The following is a 24,118-nucleotide window of genomic DNA, read 5'->3' as shown; positions in this document are numbered from 1 at the left end:
CCACCACCGACAGGAAGTTAAGGACAACGGAAGTTTTCCCAGAAAATGTCTCATTCAAGAAAATTCTGTGAAAGAAGGGTGTACATTCATCAATTGTATTTCATCATTGATTTGTTATTGGTGACTTTCCATTTAAGTGGAAACTGAAGTGTCCTTTTCGGTTCTTCAGAAGGCAGACTGGATATGACTCTCCACCCCTACCCACTAGGCATACAGTCTCTCCCTTTGCCTGCCAGGTGTACTTCCTCTCTTTTCATATATTTATGGGTTTATTTGTGTTTTACTTTGGTATTGGTGTGCAGCATTATGCTATGTCTCTATATCACCATATTTCCTGCTCAATATCCCACGATCTATCTTCCTCCTCCCAAACCTCCATGTATTTATTATTCCAGTATATTTTTGTCCTTTTACGTTTTTTTGCACACAGAAGATGGGAATAGAACACACACAATGTTTAAAGATGATATACTTCAGTTTCTTGATGATATCTGAAAAAAATCAGATATATTGAAAATAATTAACAAGCCAGGTGGTATTTGTGTAGAGAATATTGATGTATTTGGAAGGTGCTGACAGCTTATCAGCATTACTATAGGCAACTGGCTCTTGCTGCAACATGTGTGGCAGTACCTTCTGGACTTCCCAGGCCAGCACCCTACAATTTGAAAGCTGGGCATGCATTGGAGACCAGATACATATGCACCTGTCCTCTAGTCTTCCCCTGTGTATACCGTTGTGTGTAGTAAGTTGCAGATTCGATGTCCTGGAAACACTTTGCCAGTCTCTTCATTAATTTGAATGGGGTTGCTGGTTGTCATTCACTAGTAGTTTAGCAAATGCATATATTTCTTTCAATTTGTTTCCATTTTTACTTTTTTCTATTATTTCTGCATATCTCTAATGATGGACATTTGGAAAGAGGTGAAATGGTTCGTACCTGGGATTTAATTGCTGCCACCAACAACATACTCTACATAACATAGAAAACATAGACATAGAAAACAAGTCAAGTCAAGTTTATTTGTCACGTACACATACGAGATGTGCAGTGAAATGAAAGTGGCAATGCTCGTGGACTTTTGTGCAAAAGACAAACAACCAAACAACCAAACAAACTATAAACACAATCATAACACACATATTCTTTTACATAATAAATAATGGAAGGAAAAACGTTCAGTAGAGTTAGTCCCTGGTGAGATAGGCGTTTACAGTCCGAATGGCCTCTGGGAAGAAACTCCTTCTCAACCTCTCCGTTCTCACCGCATGGCAACGGAGGCGTTTGCCTGACCGTAGCAGCTGGAACAGTCCGTTGCAGGGGTGGAAGGGGTCACTCATGATATTGTTGGCTCTGGAGTTGCACCTCCTGATGTATAGTTCCTGCAGGGGGGCAAGTGAAGTTCCCATAGTGCGTTCGGCCGAATGCACTACTCTCTGCAGAGCCTTCTTGTCCTTGGCAGAGCAATTCCCAAACCAGATGGTAATGTTCCCGGACAAGATGCGTTCCACCGCCGCTGCGTAGAAGCACTGGAGGATCCTCGGAGACACTCTGAATTTCCTCAATTGTCTGAGGTGGTAAAGGCGCTGCCTTGCCTTACTCACGAGTGCTGAGGCGTGTGATGCCCATGTCATATCCTCGGAGATGTGGACTCCCAGATATTTAAAACAGTTCACCCTATCCACAGGATCCCCATTTATCCTCAATGGAGTGTACGTCCTCGGATGATGTGCCCTCCTAAAGTCCATGATCAGCTCCTTCGTTTTTTTGATGTTCAAGAGGAGGCTGAGCATAGAAAATAGGTGCAGGAGGAGGCCATTTGGCCCTTCGAACCAGCACCGCCATTCATTGTGATCATGGCTGATCCTCCCCAATCAATAACCCGTGCCTGCTTTCTCCCCATATCCCCTGACTCCACCAGCCCCTAGAGCTCTATCTAACTCTCTCTTAAATCCATCCAGTGATTTGGCCTCCACTGCCCTCTGTGGCAGGGAATTCCACGAATTCACAACTTCTTCTGCTTCTGTCGTATGTCGCTTGGACCTGCAGCTCCGTTGAGGCGAGCCAGGCCAACGTGTCATCGTCCAGGTCAATCAGACCTCGTTCACCATTCGGTGGCCAGTGTTTGGGGCAACTGGTGACTATGAGACAAAGACAGCTTCTACGCGGCATCCTCCATGAGTAGCTTACAGGCTCATAAGCCCACAAAGTGAAACCAATGTCTTTACCGCGTCTGCAGACCGCTAAAAGCCATGCCTCCCCAGGCCAGGCGGCACCATTAAATGGCGCCAACTGTCGAGGTTTAGCGCTACTGCAGCTCAATGTTGAAGGCCTTACCACCGACAAGCTCAATGTCATCGAACAGATTGCCATCAAAAACAAATTCACAACTCTGTGTAAAAAAGTTTTTTCTCACCTCAGTCTTAAATGGCCTCCCCTTTATTCTAAGACTGGCCCCTGGTTCTGGAATTGCCCAACATTGGGAACATTTTTCCTGCAACTAACTTGTCCAGTCCTTTTATAATTTTATATGTTTCTATAAGATTCCCCCTCATCCTTCTAAACTCCAGTGAATACAAGCCTAGTCTTTTCAATCTTTCCTCATATGACAGTCCCGCCATCCCAGGGATCAATCTTGTGAACCAGAGTGGAATACAACAATGATCGTTTCTGCGTCGATTTTCACTATTCTGCTAATTTCAAGGCAATGGAATTCTTCAGCCTCATCTATGTATACGAATGAGCAGTGAAATTCTTGATTCAGAGAGACTCCCATGAATGGTCAACTACTCATCCTCCCCTCCCCCCGAGTGTCCCATCCCTGCCCGGGGTGGCGGCCAGAGACGTCCGACCGACGACACCAGCGGCCCCAGGCCCACAGCCAGCGTGGAGAAGAAGCGCCAACCCCAGTTCAACTCCGCCCGGCCAACCGACACCCCCGGGCCGACGATACCAGCGACCCCAGGCCCACAGCCAGCACGGAGAAGAAGCACCACCCCAGCTCAACTCCCCCTGTCCCGCCAGGCCAACCGACAGCCCTGGACCCACGACACCAGCAACCCCAAGCCCACAGCCAGCGCGGAGAAGAAGCGCCACCCCAGTTCAACTCCCCCTGTCCCGCCGGACCAAACGACAGCCGTGGACCGACGACACCTGCGGCCCCAGGCCCACAGCCAGCGTGAGTGCCAGCGGCCTCCGCCCAACCTCCCCGGCGAAAGCCGAGCACCAGCCATCAACGGGGATACACACAAAGCGCTGCAGCTACTCAGCTGCCTTCCTCCCGTGCCGGCTGCTTGCCCGGCCCGACACCTCCGGCCGCCCCCGGATAGGGACGGGACACCCGGGAGGGGATGTGGACGGCCCAACAGCAACTCAGCAGCGCCGGAGACCATGGACCGACCCCGATCATGGACGAGCACGATCTCTCTCACTCATCAAAGCATAAAGCAATAAAAAATGACGAAATAATGACAATGAATTCAGTTTGAAAGCAGTATTTTCTTACCTAGAAGAATCAAAGCTGGAAAAAACAGAAGAAATGAAGGTGTCTATGTACACTGCTCCACTGCTTTCCAGCAATGTTTATGCATAGTGACCTTTGACCCAGGCATGCGCAGTCAGAATACCGAACTTGCTTATTGGTATTTGACCATTCAGTTCCACAAACCTATGCAAATCAGAAGATTCTCCGAGGATGAAACAAATTTATGTACAAGTTTTCTATCAGTCTAATTAAGGTATTGAGTTTTTTTCATGAATTATTTCTTGATGTGCATAAAGTGCAAGCCATGAATCATTTGATCATAAGATTTTGTTACATGACAGGTGACATTTTGGGTCGGGATCCACTTTACACTGATCGAGTTGAGATGAGATGGCTGATTGGGAGATGAGTCAGGTGAGGGAGAGATGGGTGGAATTAGTAACCAAGGCTAGAGATAAGTGGAGAAGACAATAGGGTGAAATTTGTGGAATCTGATCAGGAAGGGAGATGGAGAGTAAAGGAGGTGGAGAGCGATATGTAGAACCAGAAGGAAGGATGATGAGTGGAAGAGTGCAGGGGTAGAGTGCAGTGGCAGATCTGTGGTTGGAGTACGTGGAGGAAGGGAAAGGAACTGGGTGACGGAGGGGGAGTGGAATGGAATGTATAGTATGTAAGGGATTGGGGGCAATTGGGTAGATTAGAAGGAGGGAGGCGTATTTGAAATGAGAGAATTCAATCTTTATGCTATTGGGCTATAGCCTACTCAAGCAGAATTTGAGACCCCCCCCCCCCCTGCAGGACCTATACACCAGAAGGTGCAGATCCAGAGCCAGCAACATTATGGGGAACCCTACCACCCCAGTAACGGACTGTTCCAACTGCTATGGTCAGGCAAACGCCTCCACTGTCATGCTGTGAAAACAGAGGATGAGACGGAGTTTCTTCCAAGTAAACTCTTATCTCACCAGGGACTAATTTACTGTACTGATTTGCTGTTGTGTTGTGTCTTTAAAAAATATATATTTTCTAACATGTAAATACTGATTCTGTTCTATTTTGTTCTGTAGTTTTTGCACAATCCGCAGGCATTGCCACTTTCATTTCACTGCACATCTTGTATGTGTATGTGACAAATAAAGTTGACTTGACTTGCAGTTCTTCCTGGTTCCATTCCCATACCAACTTGTCTGTCCTCTGTCTCCTCCACTGTCAGAGTAAGGTCACCTGCAAACTGGAAGACCAAGTATTTGTATAATTTGAGCTGAAAAGGATATAACTCTCTTTTGATCAGAAACTACAGGTCTACTTTAAAGTTTCTTTGAACAGCACAAAGAAAACTGACTTGCAGGAAAAAAAGCTCTCTTGCATAAAAAGTCCAGAGAAAAATTGTTTCTATTTAACCTCCCCCACAGTAATCGGAACTGTAAATAAGCACTTTCTTGTATTGCCCAAGTGCCAATTGAAGCGATTGCTTGCTGCGTTAAACAACATAACATGCAGACTTCAATATTTTAGCTTATAGTAACAAAATTAAACATAAAACTATTTAAAAGACCTATTGTTTTTGAAAATACTGGAGGGAAAACGTTGTTATCGTGAGTCTGAAACTCTTGCTCGTAACCCCCTTTTTCCCATCAAAACAATTTTTCTAATGCGAATTTCTCGAACACAAGATTACTTACGAACATGCAGGTACAGCAGGCAGTGAAGAAAGCTAATGGCATGTTGGCCTTCATAACGAGAGGATTTGAGTATAGGAGTAAAGAGGTCTTTCTGCAGTTGTACAGGGCCCTGGTGAGACCACATCTGGAGTATTGTGTGCAGTTTTAGTCTCCTAATTTGAGGAAGGACATCCTTGCTATTGAGGCTGTGCGGTGTAGGTTCACAAGGTTAATTCCCGGGATGCCAGAACTGCCATATGAGGAAAGATTGGAAAGACTGGGCTTGTATTCACATGAATTTAGAAGGATGAGAGGATATCTTATAATTTTATGTTTCTATAAAAGCTACATGCAGGAAAAATGTTACCAATGTTGGGAGAGTCTAGAACCAGGAGCCACAGTCTAAGCAATTAAAGGGGAGGCCATTTAGACAATAGGTGCAGGAGTAGGCCATTCAGCCCTTCGAGCCAGCACTGCCATTCATTGTGATCATGGCTGATCATCCACACTCAGTACCCCGTTCCTGCCTTTTCCCCATATTCCCTGACCCACCTATCTTTAAGAGCTCTATCCAACTCTTTCTTGAAAGCATTCAGAGAATTGGCTCCACTGCCTTCTGAGGCAGAGAATTCCACAGATTCACAACGTTTTCCTCATCTCCGTTCTAAATGGCTTACCCCTTATTCTTAAATTGTGGCCCCTGGTTCTGGACTCCCCCAACATCGGGAACATCACGGGGTGACGTCTGTATGGTCGTGAGTAGTCACCCAAAGAGTTGTACCTTTTTCTGGTCGCCGCTGGATTTTCAACATTTTGAAATTTTTCGGCGACCTGCTGTGACAGTGACGGGTGCCGAAAGTCGCGTAAGTGGGACAGGCCCTTTAGTTTTTCTTTCACAAGTTGGGTGTCAGTTGTGAAATTTTAGCTGCTCTAATGAGAGTATACACCATCGTGCAATAACCTATGTATAATCTTAAATTTCATTTCAAAAGCGTGACCTGTTCAAGCAGCGGGATATTAAAGGCTATTCATATGTGCAATTTAAAACCTGTGGTTAGCTTTGAGGATGTTTTCTCAAATATCTCAGTAACCTTCCAGATACAGAAATGAAGGTAAAATCACGGGAAAAGCATAACAATTTAGATTGTGTGAAAAATATTGCGTCATTATTGATTCAGACAATCATTGATTTTAACATTGCTTTATAGATTTGTCTTGGAAAAAATGTCAGTGCACTTTGATGCTAATTTGTAAATGAAGAGTGTTCTTTCATCCTTTTGTATTTCAAGAGACTTTTAATCATTGATTCATAATTGTTGGCTTTCCGTTTCGAAGGAAACTCCAGTGTCTTTTCCAGTTCTTTTGAGGGCAGGGTGGATATCATTACCTTGAATCTATATTTATAACTGGTGGCATTGGCTAGCCATGCCATGATATTTTGATAGACGGGCATGCGATGAATATTGACATAATGTCAGAATGCAGACATTGGATATTCTGTATTGATTTTATTATCATTGATATATTTTTTTTAATTAACCAATATTTGTTCAGTAGCACCAAGGAAGCCCCATTGAAAAGTACCAATTCCTTGCCACATGCTTCAAGAAATCTGCCAAGACTTTAAACATGGCACTGGAAATGCAGATTTGTGGTGCAGAAGATAGAGCCAAATAGGAAAGTATTAGTAGGAAAGTATTTGTGATCAGAGCAACAAAAGAAAAAAACAAGAAAACTTTTATAAAATTTTGACTTTATAGTTATGTTATAGTATAGTATAGTATATCTTTATTGTCATTTTCCTGAGTACTCACATACCCTGCATTTTAGTTCTGGATCATAATGCATTAGTCACATTTTATTTTAACTGTGAACTTACAAATTGCTTACAAAGCTTATAGCTTACAAATTGGAAAATAATACTTACCCGAGTTAATTTATGATGGTGCATTGGAAAAGCACGCTGATACATAAGTTCTAATCACGATCTTCATTTACTTTCTGAAGTTCCGCTGACTGTGAAACGTACATATTGGTTTAACAAATTCATGTATGAACTCTTATGTGCGAGCGGAACCCAGCTGGCCGGGCAGAATCTAGAGGGAAATGGACAGATGCCGTTGTGTGTCTCGACCCTTCATCAGAATCCATTTCTCTCCGCAGATGCTACCTGACCCACTGAGTTCTTCCAGTACTTTGTTTCATGCTAAAAATTCTAGCATTCGCAGTCTCTATTGTCTCGTAAATGTGGTTCACAATTGCCAAATTTAAAACAAAAAAAAGGGACATGAGAATGGTGCGCTGAATGCTTGTTTTACTCCATAAATGACAGTGTTCCATTTTGATGAACATTCATCGCATCAGTATGGAAGTTCACTTTCTGAATATGTCATGGTTTTGTGAAAATATTTGATCGCTCTAAATTGTTATGTGGTGAATAGATATCCTTAACGGGAAAAATATTTTTTGCATGTAAATGAGATGACAGGTTGCATGGTGGCAAAATGAATAAATAAATTACTAGAGACTCATTCTCCTTTTACAAAATACTGTGGAATCTGTACAAACGTTAGCTCCATTCAACGTGCTTTCAGAAAAGTGTATTCACTACTGTATTTCTTTTGAAATAAGTCCAGGTTGTATTCTGGTGCAAGTCTATTTTGATGTATTATCATGGGTGACATGTCCTTTTAGAGCACCAACAATGTAATAAAGAACAAATGCTTCATTTAAATTAGCAAAAATAGGTAACAGATCTTACTTGGGTAAAAGATACCTATGCCTACTTAATCAATGAAGGTTATCTGTATCTTCAATGACTGCTGCAAACAGAAGTATTTAGAGAGTAGATTAGAAAGATGAAACTTTTTAAAACTTAAAACTATCAGCTATGGTGCATCGTTCAGTATTTTATGTGTTATGTTTGCAATAGAAATTTTGGGATTTAGATTCAAAACATTATCTTGAGAGAATGCATACGGGTATCTCAGCACCTTGTGGTTGAAAGAAGAGATAAAATATAGAGCACCAATCTGCAGCACAAGAACCCCCAATGTTTGTGCCGAACCCCCAATGTTTGTGCCAAGACCTCCCTGTACATAATCCATTCTCCTAATACCATAAGCTTTTCCAAAAGTGTCTCAAATGCCACTATTATATCTGCCTCAACCAACACCGCTGGCAACGCGTCCTCACCCCCTGTTCTATACCTTCTCATTATGTTATAAGCTTAACTCGGGTTTTCCTGCAACCTCCAGCAACGCAGTGAAAACAACCCAAGTCTGTCCTGTAGCTAATACTCCCTAATCCAAACATAATTCTGGTAAACAACCTCTGCACCCTTTCCAGAGCCTCCACATCCTTCCTGTAATGAGATCAGATCAGGATGCGTTACGCCAAATGCGGCCTAACCAATGCAGTATAAATAAAGCTGCGTCATGACTTTCTAACTTTTGCACACAATACCACAACCTATGCATGCCATATGCCTACTTTACCACTCTATCTCTTTTGTTGCCACTTTAAGGGAGTTATGGTTTTGGACAAGATCCCTTTGTACATCAATGCTCTATTGTATATTTTTCTCTTACATTTGATCTCCTAAATTACAACATCTTGGATTTGCTCCGATTAAACTCCATCTGCCAATTTGCCATTTCTCTGCCCATTTCTGTAGCTGATCTGTATTCCACTGTATACCTTGACAGCTTTACTCACTGTCTGAGACTCCATCAATCTTAGTGTCATGTGCAAACTTACTCACCTTAACCCATCTAATGGTTTGCCACCAAGCCATTTATATATATCACAAACAGCACAATCCCTGCACAGATCCCTACGGATCGCCACTGATCAGACTTCCAGCCTGATGAGTATTGTCCTTTGGTCATGACCCTCTTGTCTTTCATTCAAAAAATCGAGTGGTTGCAAACTGTAATGGAGACCTTTGAGTATTTGGAAAGCTCCAAGCATATTTTTCATAACTTGTTAATTCAAATATGACCATAAACCTTTATTTACCATGATTATAAAACTGCTTTGATTCAGAATGGTGACATGAATACGTTACTCCAAATAACCAAAGAAGGCTTCTTGCCATGTCATGCGGCCAGAAGGCTTCCTGCCAGGCCCCGCGGCTGCGGACTGGGAACGCGGTTGGAGGCCTTTATCGAGGCTCCACGATCTCGATGCCGCCGCGGAGAGGGTTTAGGCCCAGCCTGGGCCTTGTGAGTTGGTAGGAGGTGCCTAGCCTCGCGGGTCAGAGCCCAGGTCGGCGGAGCGGCTGTCGGAGCCTGCGGGTGGGACCCAGGTCGGCACCACGGAGGCCTCGGGAAAGGACTCGGCAGCGTTGTGGAGAGGTCGGTGCGATGGCGGATGATGGCACGATCGTGAGCGGGGGGAGGGGAAGATTTGTCTGTTCCACCAGCTGCGAGGGATCCTACCACCAGTCAAATCTTCCCTTCCCTCTCCTGCCTTTCTGCATTCCACAAGAAACGGTCTCTCTGACTCCCTGGTCGGCTTATCGCTCCCCACCTATACCTCGCCATGCTCAGACACATTTCCCATTAACAACAGGAGGTGCAACATCTGTCCCTTCCCATCCTCATCTTATGTTTTGGCAGATAATCGCCCAATGGAATGAACATGGAATGTTTTGAGTTTAGGTCACCCATACACCTGTGTTCCTTTCCCACTCACACCAGTCCACCCGGGTTCTCTCTCCCTTTGTTCACTTTTTCCCCCATTCATCCCCTCCCCCATCTACTCCATCGGCCCATCATTTCTTTTCTCATCTGGTTCCACCTATCACCCACCAGCTCCAGTTTTACTCCTCATCAGCACTTCTAACTGTGGCCTAACTTTTCTCTTTCCCCCATCCCAACCACCCAGTCCTGATGCCCAGTTCTAGATTCACAACATTGACGCATGCCTTTTCCTTCTGCAGATACTGCTGAACTGCTGTGTTCTTTCAACAGTTTATTTATGCTCATCATTCAGGTTTAATATAACTTGTATTGTTTGACCTGAACATTGCCTTGTCCTAGGTCTGCAAAATACTGCTAAGTTTCTCAAATAGGAAATATGCCATCACTTTTCTTGTGTGAAGCCATCCAAGACTTATTCATTGAGGATACACTTTTAAGATTGTCACCTTTTGATTTTCATTTAAAGTATTACATTTTTGATTTATTAAATTCCCATTACATTAGTTTTGTACATATAAGACGTCAAAGATCGTACTGGGGTGGGAGGGGGAAAGACGGCTGTGGAGGCTGTCAATGGATATTTTAATGGAAATTGGCAGATTCTTCATTGGTAAGGGTGTCCGGTTATGGGGTGAAGGGTGGAGGGTGGGGTGGAGAGGGAAGGATAGGTCAGCCGTGATGAAATGGCAGGTAGACTTGATGGGCCAAATGAATGTCCATAATGTTCATTAGTCCTTGAACTTATCAATCAATCAATCAATCAATCAATCAATCAACCTTTATTGTCATCTTGCAAGCAACAGTTGTACAGTGCAAAATGAAAAGACGTTTCCCAGGGAATAGCGGAGCATCGCACATGAAATTTAAAACATTTCACACATAATAACACTAAAAACAATCAAGTCCCTGATGGAACAGTATAAATAGTTAAAAGCAGGTAAAACACAACGTTAAAATACAATAAACCAATCATAAAAATGTCCGGGGCAGCTGATTTGAGTGGCCAGTGCCAGTTATTAAAGTGGCCAGTGCCAGTTATTAAAGTGTCCGTGCCAGCCGCAGAATCAAGTGGCTGTGAGTACAGAGTGACTGTTTAGCAGCCTCACAGCCTGTGGTAGGAAGCTGTTTAGCAGTCTTGTAGTCCGGGCTTTGATGCTTCGATATCTCTTGCCTGATGGCAGGAGATCCAGGTGTATGTGGAGGGGGTGCAGTTTGTCCTTAGCAATTCTCTGAGCTTTTTTCAGACAGCGGCTCTGGAACAGTTCTTGTACCGAGGGTAGGGAGACGCCAATGATCCTCTCTGCTCCCCTCACTACCATCTGCAGAGCCTTCCTGTCCGAGCAGTTGCAGGTGGAGTACCACGTATTTATGCAGTACGTGAGTACTGCATAATGAACTTGTGAAAGAGGTGACAGGTTGTTAATTAAATTTTACGAATCTGACAACATTTGGATAATGTTGATTAAACTAAGGCATTTAAATATGGCTCTTGATACTGCATGTAATCACATTGCTTTTGAGCTAAGGCTTCAAATAATAGAACATACATAGAACTATAAAGCACAGAAACGGGCCCTTCGGTCCACAATCTCCCTGATGCCAAGTTAACACGATGCTAAGTTAATTTCCGCTGCATGCATGTGATCCAGATTCCTCCTTTTCCTGCAGATCCATGTAGCTATGGAAAAACCTCTTAAATACCATTATCGTATCTGGTTCCACCACCACCTCTGGCAAAGTGTTCTTGGTACCCACCATTTTCTGTGTAAGGAAAACAAATGCTCAGCACATCTCCTTTAAACAAGTTCCTCTCACTTTAAAGCTATGCCCGCTAGTCTTTGACATTTGCATCCTGAGAAGAAGGTTCTGACTGCGCACCTCATAATTTTATATACTTTTGTTAGGCTCTCCTTTACCTCCAACGCTCCAGAGAAAATAATTCAAGTTTGTCCAACCGCCCATTTTGGCTAATACTCTCAAATCAAGGCAGCATCCTGGTAAAGCTCTTCTGCATCCTCTCTACAGCTTCTATGTCCTTCCTCTAACGGGGTGACCAGAACTACACACACTGCCCCAAATGTGACCTCGCCAAACTTTTATAAAGCATGTTTAGAAAATTTTGTAAACATGACCACCTGATTATATTCAATTCTTTGATCACTGAAGGCAAGCATACCATATATTTTCTTTACCAATTTATCTACTTGTGTTGCCACCTTTAAGGAACTTTGAACTTGGATCATAAATTCCTGCTGAACATCAAAGCTATTAAGGGTCTTGCCAATAATTATATACTTTCTTACATTTTGACCTCCCAAAGTGCAACACTTGCTCAGGTTAAACTGCCAAATCTCTGCCCATATCTGTCACTGATCTGAATCCTGTTGTATTCTTTGATAGTCTTTCTCACTCTGCAACTTTGATATAGTCATTCAAATTAAATGAAAAGAATTAAAGATAAATGCAGCAAAATTGGATGCCACTGTAATAATATTATTTTGTATGTAATGACATTTCCCAACCACAGAACATATTGCATGTTACCTTAGACAATATAGAGCATGTTGCTATGTGCCATATGCTAAACCCCGTGGTGAATTTAAATGATCACTTTTCTATCTGTTCTATTTATGATTGAGAATATTTTAAAGTATAATTGAGCATTTCATATCCAACAAGCAGTCCAAGGCCCTGAAATGCAAGATATTCCTAAAATTGTGTTCCTAAAGTAATTCTTGTGTATCTAGCTACATGAGCATACTTACTTTATCTGATAAGTGTTTTGGATATTGTCACCAAAATATTATTGGAAAATACTTTTTGGATTCTGTGATATTTTGAAGCAGACTCCAAAATTATTGGATTAATAATTTCAGTCATCTGCTTTGTCCGCAATGAGTTCTAATTGTGACTAACCATTCAGGTCCAATTAGATTAATCCAATATCATAAATTATGTTAAGGGAAGAAATATTTTGGGTTGAGCTAAGGCATTCTTATTTAGGGGATGGGTGTGATAAATCAAATAATGTGGGTGAACAGTAGTAGTTTGCTCTAATTTAAAATGCCAAATTGAGAGTTACCTTTTGTTTTTAAACAGTTGTTTTTAAACTGCTGCATTTATAGTCAGAGCAACAGACAGCACAGAAACAGGTTTTTTGGCCCACCGAGTACATGCCAACCATCAACCATGCATTTTACACCAATGCTACATTTAATCCCATTTGTTTTTCCACCTCACCTGCACACTAGGGTGGCCATTAGTTTACCAACCTGGACATCCAGTGCTTTCAAAATGTTGCTTTAGTTATGAAATGATGTGGAATTTTGTTGGCTGGAGTCTTTAAGAAAATGATTTAGAAAGCTGCTTTAATGTTAGCAGGAATCATTTTAGTTCAAATATTATGTTCCAGTAACTGTAAACTGCTTTGTTTCTTTAATAGTGAGTGTTTTATTTAGATCACTTACATGACTAAAAATACCTTGCAGAGATGATTTAAAATTTGTAGCTGTAACTGATGTTGCTTGTCATACTGCAGGTGCATGGCATATTTTCATTTTTGTGTTGACCCTTCATACTGTGGTTAATCTGGCCTCTGAAAGCTTTCACTGTGGAGACCACATCTTAGCCAACAAAGTTTACGCAGATATCTTTTAATTTCACTAGAAATGGGCAAATCTGTTATCTTGTAAGATAAGTTCATTACTTTCCCTGGAGATCCAATAAACATTTATTGAATTTGATTTGACACAACGGGAGTTGTATTCCACAGAATGTCAATTCATGTAAGGGCTCCTTTGTGGATAGTGAAATCAGATCAGGATCAGAATGGGACATTTTTCTATATTATCCTACCATGTTTCTGATATGCATCCAGAGCAAATTTTCTTATAGCCTGGCTGTATGTACCTAGGAATAAAGCGATGTAAATTAACATTGTTTAATACATGTCCAGATTTACTGAGTAAACGTAGTAAGCAGACCTGTTTGTAAATATTGATAGAATACTTTAACATGATTATTTAACATTTTGCAGAGCCTAGTTGAAGCTTTGTAGAAGCTGATGATTTTTGATAGAAGGAAAGCTAAACTATAAAATCCATATGTAGAACCAAGCACTCAACAATACAATACAATATAAAACTGACTCGTGTGCGAGTGCCATCTGATAGGAAACTATTATGTGTACATTGCCAAACACGTTTTTATCAATTCAAAGTGGAGTGATTTTTTGTTTGTAACGAGAGATGAAAGACATGCCAATGCATGGGCTAGCTTTTGATGGCAAAAATAATAGATGCGCTGTATGGAATCGATATCTTTGAAGAAAATGCAAAGCAGCATAGCATGATGCAAATTTGATAGGCAGGTCATAGAGTCGTGCAGTAGTACAGCATGCAAAACAAAGTTTTTCATGGTAAATGTGTAAATAAGCAAATATTACCAGAAATGGCCCCTTCAGCTCACCACATTCATGCTGCCCATCCACTTAATTCCTTTTACGTTTTGCCTGCATGAGAAGCAGTTGGAAGTCTTGATTGATATGTTTCTGCTGAAATCTCCACAGGCAGGCTAAGAAAAATAATTATAGTTTCCAGATTTGATACTCAAACCTTGCCTAACTTATTATCAGCTAAACATTTGTCGTTATTTTGTTATTTATATATGCAGTTACCAGATCACCTGAAACTAACTGTAATAACGCATATGTAATAATGAATGACTTCACTTAACCCACTGTCTGAGCAAAAGAGAGCACGTGTTTCGGTAATGTGGTTAGAAAGCAGTTATGATCAAATGTATATAATGGAGTAATTTGTATCTTGAAATGTCCAGGTCAGTAACTACAGTGAAATAGCAGAGAATCCCCTGAGAAAGATGTCTAAATCTCCCAGCGTGTCATCGTCTTCCTCAATGTGGGAACAAAAATGTTAATTTTATGACTGAAGCTTTTGTACATAAAGTCTCAATACTCCATCATGGATACTATCTACTCCTGAGGTCTTGTTCTTCAATTGACCCATATTCTTTTATGATTTGTTAGTTTGAGGTGGCAGTAAGGCTGGGCTGAATGGTTTGCTGTGGGAGGTAGTCTGCAACTTCGATTGAGTTGTCTGAGAAGAGTTACCATTGCTAGGCCCTTGAAGCATGCGACATTGATTTTCCTGCAAGAGTTTCCATTACCACTGTTGTTTTGGGATCTGGCTAATGGATCTGAAAACACATTAGGCATTAGTCACTTCTTCATTCATTGGAACTGTCATGTTAATCATGATCTGGATATTTTGATCTCTCATTTCAACAATGATCCAAGCTAAAGAATGTATTCCTTGAATCAGTGTGTTGCCATGATGTCTTGTGCTTGTCTCTATAACAAACTGGAATGTTAATGGTTAAAACCAAGAATTTACCAGTTATGGACACAGTTTGAATAAGTTTTCTCCGCTCCTCCCTTGACAATTATCTTTTCAGAAAATTACAGTTAGAATATAGAACAATAGAGCAGAGGAACAGGCCCTTTGGCTCACAATGTCTGACGTGATCCATGTACCTCCATTCCCTGCATATCCATGTGCCTATCCAAAAGCACCGTAAACACCAATATTGTATCTGCCTCTGCCACGATCCATGGCAGTGTGGTCCAGGCACCCACCATTATGTATTTAAAAAAACTGCCCTGCACATTTCCTTTATGCTTTACCTCTCTCACCTTAATGCTATGTCCTCTAGTCTTTGACATTTCACCCGAGAAAAAAAGGTTCTGATTACCCTGTCTATGCCTCTCATAATTTTATTTACTTCTATCTGGTCCCCCTGCAATCCAATTTTGCCCAGCCTCTCTTCATAGCTAATGCATCCTAATCCAAGCAGCATTGTGGTAAATCTTTTTTGCACCCCCTCCGAAGCTTCCACTCAATCTTAGACTCAATGCCCCAACCAATGAAGGCAAGCATAACATACGCCGCTTTTTCTACTCTTTAACTGCTTATGCTGCCACTCTTGGGAAGCTATGGGCTTGGAACCCAAGGTCCCTCTACATTAATGCTGTTAAGGGTCTTGCCATTAATTGTATACTTTTCCCTTCGACGACCCAAGGTGCAACATCTCACACTTAATCGGATTAAACTCCTGCCATTTTTCAGCATATTTCTGCAGCTGATCTATGTTCTGCCACCACAACCCTCTTCTATGAGTAAGCTAGATCTAAATCCAAATGACCAATTCCATGCATCTTAATTTTCTGAATCGGCCTACCACGAGGGAGTGTATCAAATGCCTCACTAAAATCCTTGTGGACAACATCCATGGCCCTATTGTCATCAATCACCTTCTTCACTTTCTCAAAACACTCAATCAAGTTCTAAAGATGTTACCTGCCATGAGCAAAGCTATGTTGAGTGACTATTGAGCCTATTTTCTTCTAGATGTGAGTAAATCCTAACCTATCTCCAATAGCTTCCTAATCACTGACATAAAACTCATGGTCTATAATTTCCAGGTCTATCTCTATTTCCCTTAAACAAAGAAACTACATTGGATACTCTCAATGCCTCTGGGACCTTGCTAGTGAAGAAACAAAGATCTTCAAGGCCTCTGCAATCTCTTTCTTTCCTCTTTAAATATGCTGGGATAGATCCCATCAGGTCCTGGGGATTCATTCATCTTAATGCGTGTTAAGAGCCCCAACCCCACCTCTTTCCTGATATTAAATTATCCTATCAGCATTCCCCACACTGATCTCATTGTCCTCCTTGCCCTTGGTGAAAACAGATGCAAAGTGCTCATTTCTTACCTCATCCACATCCTCTAACGCCAAGTATGAACTCCCTCCTTTATCTTTGAGTGGTCCCACCTTCTTCCTTCTCTTGTTCTTAATGTATGTAAGAATCCATGGGAGAAAGATTTTGGCCCTTCTAATTGCACACTTGAGTTATTTCTTGCTTGCTTTATTTTTCTCAAAGGACCTGTCTGATTTTAGTTTTCTATACCCTTCATACCCTTTTTTTGTACAAAGTTTACAACTTCTTTGGTCATCCAATGCTCATTTATCTTGCCATCCTTATCCTTCCTCCATACTGGAACATATTGGTCCTGAACTCTGATCAGCTGGCATGTCAAGTGTGGATTTATTTACTCAATAACTGTTCCCACTTTACTCTTCCTAGCCCCTGCCTAATAATGCTGTAATCTGTTTTACCCTTTATTAACCTAGTTTATTATCTACCCCCAAGGTCCAGATTTATGCTTGTACATGGGTATCTTAAAACCTATTGAGTTTAAATCACTGTTCCCAGAATCCTCATCCACTGAAACACCAATCACCTGACCAGGCTTGATTTTCAATACAAAGTCTAGTATGGCCTCTCTTCGAGTTGAACTATCCACATAATATTTCATAAAATCCACATGGATACACCTAACAAATTCTTCTCCTGTAATCCTTGGCACTGTGCAAGGCCCAGTCAATATGGGAAAGTTAAAGTCTCACACTATGCATCTTTCAGTAATCTGTCAATATATCTGTTCCTCTATCTCCCAGCGACTATTGGGAGGTCTATATAATTCCATTAGAGTGGTTGTATCTTTCTTATATTTGAGCTCTACCCATATCACCTCAGTGGACGAACCCTCCAGTATGTCATCTCTGTGTGCTGCCGTAACATATTCCCTGATTAGTAGAGCAACTCCTCCGCCTCTTTAACATTCCATTATATCGCATCTGAATCATCGAAATTCTGGAATATTGAGCTGACAGTCCTGTGCCTCTTGCAACCAAGTCTCCGTAATGGCCACCACATCATAGTTCCAAGCACTGATCCAGGCTCTGTTCAACTGCTTTATCCACGATACTTGAATTAAACAAACATCAGCCCATCAGTTTCACCATGTTCTTTAACCTTTTCCTGCCTGTCCCACTAAGTGGTCCTAACCTCTACCTTCCCATCAGTCCTTCCATTTGTTCACCTACTCTGGGTTCAAGCCCCCTACCACTCTACTTTAAACCCTCCTGAGTGACACTAGTGAACCTCTTGGCAAGGATGTTGGTCCCTGACACATCATTGGGCATCCAGCTGAACATTTACACACGTGATTTATAACTCTTCCTTAGAATGTATTTGTAAAGCATTTTCTTCAGTGGGCGGTAGGGAATGTTTTGGCTTCCTACTGCTGTTTTTCTCTCTGTTGTATGTGAATACCCTGACAATGCTCTTTTGAAGTCCTGCAAAATTTGGTAGTTTGTCCGGGTCTTGAAAATAAATGTATCTATCGGTAAGGTAGAAATAGGTCACAACTCGGGTTCTTATTAAATCTTTCCCCTCTGAACATAAACCTTTGATCTCTAATTTTTGACTCTCCCCTTCCCACGATGCTGAAATCCAGCAGGTTGTTGAATTCAATTGCATAATGTTGGATGTACTAATGACATTTGCTATGATGTTTGGACACTGAAAGTTAAAAATATTTCCTAATAAATTAGGAAAGGGTGCCAGAAAATAACCCCAAAGTCATGTACTCGTGATTATTGGAATATATAGAATCAAGATTTACATATTTTACCAAAGTTCAGAAGTGCCAAATAACTTCATTTATAGTATTGCATCAGACCAGACGTGCTAAAAAAATATTATTTTTGAGTATTGCCATCAATTAGCAATTTAAACATTAACGGGTTGTCTATGTTGCGATAGGTGCTTTATTAGCTTTGTGGGCATTCTCTTTTTCTAAAGAATAAGAGTTTTGATAACGGTTCATAAATCAGTTGTCTTTTACTATCAAAATTGGTAATTGATAATTATCTAATAGTGTCAAATTCTAATGTGTGATATTTGTAATATGTAATTTTTATATTAATATTTATTTTATATTAATATTTAATATGTAAATATTGTATCTATTTACTGTTACTTTTTGATTATTATAGAGCACTGTGGTTTGGTTGCTGGATCCCCCACAGAGAATGATATGAGACGTGACAGAAGAAGACAATGCACACAGGTACTTTGATTTTAATGTTTCATTGCACTGAATGCCAGACAACAACAACTGAATGTCTCAATTTGGTTTGTTTTGTGTAGCTTTTTTTAAACCTCGGATAATCTTCTAGCTGGTATAATCAAAGTTGACCATGCCATCTTGTTTTGTGTTGAATTTTACGGAATGAAACTGTATAAAGTGCAAACCAGATTTATTATAATGATGCCATGATTTTAGAACTTGAGTTATGTGGAGCAAAGCTGGGATTGATATCCTTAGAATGAAGGAGATTAAAGAGGTGATTAGAGTTGATTAATTAGGATTTATGATAGTTTTGATCGAATAAGCAGCAAGAAGCCATTTCTAATGATTAAAGTTGTAACTAGAGGTGAATGATTTAAGATAGTTGAGTAAAGGAGAAGGGAGAGTGAGATTACTTTTCCTTTTTAGCAAATTATGATGTGGAACAAAATAGATGATTTGGGAAAGAAATTGGAGACTGAACTGAAGAGATTTTTTTAAAAGCTGACATTTGCGTGTTGTTAATTTGAGAATCCATTCTTATAATTGATTAATTCTGAACAAATGAGTCATGAACTTGCTGTATTTACTATATTATCCCACACCAAAATCATACTGAAATAAATCTTGACCCGAAACGTCACCCATTCCTTCTCTGGTGCTGCCAGTCCCGCTGAATTACTTCAGGATTTTGTGTCTAAATCAAACCAAAGCTTTGTTGGAAGATTGGTCCCCTTAAATCTGTCAACTCCGTAGACAGTTTCAAGAGGAAGTTATCTGATATAGTTTGCAGTGACGTATGAACTTAAAAGTTGCGTCAAAACTTCATAATGGGCCAACTGTAATCAGGAATGGAACATTGACATACTATCGGGACTTTAGTGTTAAAATACAATCGCAACATTGTTATGACTTCCGCTGATCCAGTAGTGTAAGTCTAATCCCAAAAGCATTTCTATTGGGGAACCAAAGCACCAAGAGACTAGATAATTGTTCTCATGCGTCTCATCTAACACAAGTTATTGATCCTGCCTGAAATTTAATGGTACTGTTGTTAGAAACCAAGACAGTTTGAAGAAATCAGCTGCCATGAAGGAGATGCAGGAGTAATTGCATAAAACTGTCCTCGCTGAGAGAGGGACATGAAGCTGTGGGAAAAGCATATTTGCTGCACAGACCATTAAAAAATATATATTTTTAGTTTTTTTCTTTTTCATGTGTTACAGGTTTTGGTATACATCTATGCTTAAACATTTGGAGGGCATAGGATGGTGTAATTGCTGATATTGTCTGATCTTAAAGGGATAATTAAAACGATTTCTCATTATTTTATTTGAAGGGAAAGCAGCTAACAATGTTTTACTACATTTTTCAGTTCAAAATAATTGAAAATGAAATAAAACTGATTTCACGTTGTCATCTGGGTTCACATTTGCCTTTTAGCAAACAAAATGGTGAAAGCACACGTAACATTTATGTTTCAAATGCAGTAATTTTGACGTAAAAGCAATGCATATTACCGATATTGAGGAAAATCCACAATTTTACCATATGCCTCTCCTCCACGATTTTATTCATAGGAGAATCTCAGCATTTTTTATTTCCTATATTATAAATATTGTCCAGTAATCATGGTGCTCAGATACCTATCACTATTGGTGGTAGAGACTGCATAAGGAGCCATTGCTACAGTAGTCATGGTGATTTTTTGTTTGCCAATTGATAGTGCAAAATGGATATAGTAGGGCACAAATATCATACTTGATTGCTCACATCTCACTTGATTGATTGTTCAGAATGTTGTACTGGTTGTCTTTGATTACTTCATGGACCAAGTCCTCCCCAGATTACTTCTCGGGAACTGTTTGCAAGTCGGATATGCAGTTGCTGGCCAACCAAGGCCAACACAGGCCAACCAATGTTAACGTTTTGTTAAACCGGGGCATTTAACTCTGCCATTCAGATATCTCGGCAAACCTAGTCACCACATGGCTAAAGAGCAGCTGGCATATCCATTCTGCTGGTCTCTCAAATGTTTGTTTGTATGAACAGGAATATATATTGGTCTTTTGTAAACTGAAGGGCCCGTATTGAAGAGGTTGTGAATGGAAGTAGAATTCCAGATCATGCTGGGAAGCAATTATAGCCATAAAAGTAGATGTTTTTATCAGAAAGTCATGTTGTCAATAGAGCCAGAAAAATAAACGCCTGTTCTCAAAGACGCATACCTTCTCTTGCACCTAAATAACTTATGGTTGATTGATTTAAGTTTGTAGATAGTGATGCCAGTTATCTCATCAACAAATATCTCCGGTATTAATGGAAGAACATGTGACACTGTAATTTTTATTTAGTTTGTTGTTAGATCATCTGCATGCCATTTAGAGAACACAGATGCCGAGTTTTGTGTATACATCTCAATGCTCACTTATCAGACTAAGCTTGGTCTGGTCCTGCTACTCATGGAAGTGAATCACTTCATTATTTGAGGTATAATAAGTGGAATTGAACATTGTGCAATCATCAGTGAACATATCTGTCTAACCCTGAAGGTCATTGCAAGTACAGCAAATAAATTTGAAGTTCGCCCAGCACAAATTAACATCAATTAAATTAACTGGTGAAATGATTAGGTGGTTGGTTCAATACTGATAAATAATCCTAAAAATTGTAATCTTCAGTTTTAAATTTCTCCTCATTTGAATAGGGGACAATGTCTTGCTAGTTCATGCTAAAGATGCACACCAATTCAAGCCTTTCTTGATCCTTGCCCATTGAAAGCCAAATGGATCTCAAAACCTCACAAATATGCACCTTATAAAAGACACCTTACACCTTATGTAAAGTTTGCTGGTAGTAACCTCCCGCGTGGGTGCAGTCATTTCTGAATACCTCCTTTTGTCACCTAAGTTAAAGATCTTTGCTCAGTTGTTAAATGCTAGATGGACTGTGACTTTCGTAAAGAAAAATAATTTCAGATAAGCTCATGATTTTTTTTTCTTCACCTGGTTAAAACAAGTGGCATCAAGTGATCAGGACAAGTTGGAGGTTAGGAGAACAAAAGATGAGATAGTGAATATCATTAATATTTTTGATGAAATTTGGTTGCAGTTTAATGGAGTTTGCTTAGTGACCAAATCTATTCTGCCCCCATCCACCTCCGTTGGAATGACAGACAAGATAGTATTATGTTTTATTGAATATATTATCCACCATCATCCAGGAGTACATAAGCTATTTTATGTGTTTTTGGATTTGTTGAGTAATACTGCCGAAAAATTCACTAAAGACCTCCAACTCCTAAGTAAGGTTTTTCACCCAGAGATTTGTGAATCTGTGGAATTCTCTGCCACAGAAGGCAGTGGAGGCCAATTCACTGGATGTTTTCAAAAGAGTTAGATGTAGCTCAGGACTAACGGAATCAAGGGATATGGGGAGAAAGCAGGAACGGGGTACTTATTTTGGATGATCAGCCATGATCATATTGAATGACGCTGCTGACTCAAATGGCTGAATGGTCCACTCCTGCACCTATTTTCTATGTTTTTAATTATCTAATAGATGTTGCTGCATCTAACACCTGGGGTAAATTGCCAGCCTGGAAAGCCATCAAATATATAGGCAGTTTGATTCCTTCAAAAACATTTTACATTTGAGGCTCTGCACTAACACTTGTGGTTTGATGTCACTGCAGATGATCTTATACCATGTTGGATAATTTTATTTGGGTTCTTCTGAATCAACCAGCGCTATTTATTTGACATCTGGAAATGTTTTATTTATGTTTTTCCTTTGAGGGAGAACAAAGTAACACTTGAAATAGATTTTGAAATATGTAAAATGAAATTGTCAGCAGGATGTTGGCATGAATCTCGACATGCATAACCCTAGCCAGCAAAAGGTATATGGATGCTGTACAAAGCTTGTTATTAACTTTATTTGTATGTATCCTGATTTCACTGCATGATATGCTGAATGTTCAATGTTTGGTGGTGATTTGTAACTTGTATGGCTTTCAGTGTATCTGGTTTATTCTGTGAAAATTATACATTTTGCTTTTGTACTTTTTGCTGGGTTCCATGCTGTTACTTGAAGGGTTAAAAGCAACTTGGAATTATGACAAAGCATAATTTTCATTGCTTGTTTACCACTTGTTTTCCTATTGGGCAAGAGCAGGCAGTTGTACCCCAGCAACAGAACAATGTTATTAACATGTCTCACTGTGATTCGATCAGCAAGTTTGAACGACAGCCAATCATCTGGCGCTGTTGCTTTGGTAGGCTATGCTAATTATTGCTGTTGCTGGGATCATGGTGGTTACTTTTGTGCAGTTCTGCTGCATTGTGTTGCCTGGCAGAGAGACGTTGATAAATGAGTAGTTAATGATCTGCAGCGCTCCTGCTTACTGCAGGCAGGCGGAGATTTCAAAGTAGGATAGGAAAGATCTAGCTGCAGGGGAAACGTTTTCAGAAGCTCTTAGGCCAAATCTCAATAGCAGTATTGGAAGTTAAGCTCTATTTTTGCTATTGGAATTCTTTTTTTAAATATGAAGTTAGATGTAATAGATTTGTTACATGGAGCCAACCTGTCCCTCAATTTAAAAAAAAACACATTTTTCAGGATAGTAACTGATTAATATATTTCCCACCCCACCATGTACAATTTAAAAAATTGTTATTTCTTAAGATCAAGTAACCCTTGCTTTCCCTTCTCTCTCGATCCCTCCCCCTTCCCTGTTCTCCAACCAGTCTCACTGTCGCTGACTGCATTTTATCTCTGTTTGCTTCGTTATTTTTTAACTTCTCCCAGCTAACAATGATCCATTCTACATGATCCTTGAGCCTCTTTCCCTCTCTGTTTTCACACCTTGCATTTCCTTATCTATGTATCTCCCTCTCCCCTGGCATCAGTCTGAAGGAAGGTCTAGACCCGAAACATCACCCATTCCTTCTCTCCAGAGATGCTGCCTGTCCCACTGAGTTACTCCAGCATTTTGTGTCCATCTTAAAGTTATACAATCTCTGTTAAGCCTTAAGTCTTTGATTATGTTTATTAAAACTACACCCCGAGTTGAGAGGCTTCATTTGTGCTCGTTAAGTTGTGCTACTAGTGTTTTTCTGTGCATTTGAGTAAAGAGAATGAACTTACCATATGCACTTCTGGAATGTCAAAAGTCTTTAATGCCCTACCAAAGCTTAACATGATGATTCAGAGTTAAGTTTGGTCGTTCATAACAAATTAGTTGATGGTATTGAAGAATTATTATTGT

General features: G+C 40.4%; 1 protein-coding gene and 1 long non-coding RNA gene across 11 annotated transcripts in view; one reads left to right on the top strand and one right to left on the bottom strand.

Annotated features, from left to right (window-relative positions):
• dyrk1a (dual specificity tyrosine phosphorylation regulated kinase 1A) overlaps positions 1-24,118 on the top strand; it is a 103,248-nt gene that overhangs the window by 15,873 nt on the left and 63,257 nt on the right. For 8 of the 10 annotated variants that reach the window (XM_033032490.1, XM_033032498.1, XM_033032492.1 and 5 more), the window contains exon 2: positions 18,776-18,849. Coding sequence is in view for 5 of the 10 variants with exons in the window: in XM_033032498.1 (XP_032888389.1) it covers positions 18,840-18,849 (10 nt within the window). In the remaining 5 variants the exon portion in view is untranslated. Of the gene's footprint in view, positions 1-4,473; positions 4,485-14,217; positions 14,222-18,775; positions 18,850-24,118 lie in introns of those variants that run through there. The other 2 variants (XM_033032496.1, XM_033032491.1) reach the window with 1 other exon arrangement.
• On the bottom strand, positions 273-8,367 carry LOC116980350. The gene is made up of 3 exons (XR_004413940.1): positions 8,332-8,367; positions 4,383-4,384; positions 273-283 (listed from the first exon to the last, which is right to left on the bottom strand). It is a non-coding gene; the product is annotated as an uncharacterized LOC116980350 (long non-coding RNA).

This window comes from Amblyraja radiata, chromosome 14, assembly GCF_010909765.2.
Source record: "Amblyraja radiata isolate CabotCenter1 chromosome 14, sAmbRad1.1.pri, whole genome shotgun sequence".
Taxonomy (NCBI): Eukaryota; Metazoa; Chordata; class Chondrichthyes; order Rajiformes; family Rajidae; genus Amblyraja; species Amblyraja radiata.
This window is presented reverse-complemented; position numbering and strand designations above follow the sequence as displayed.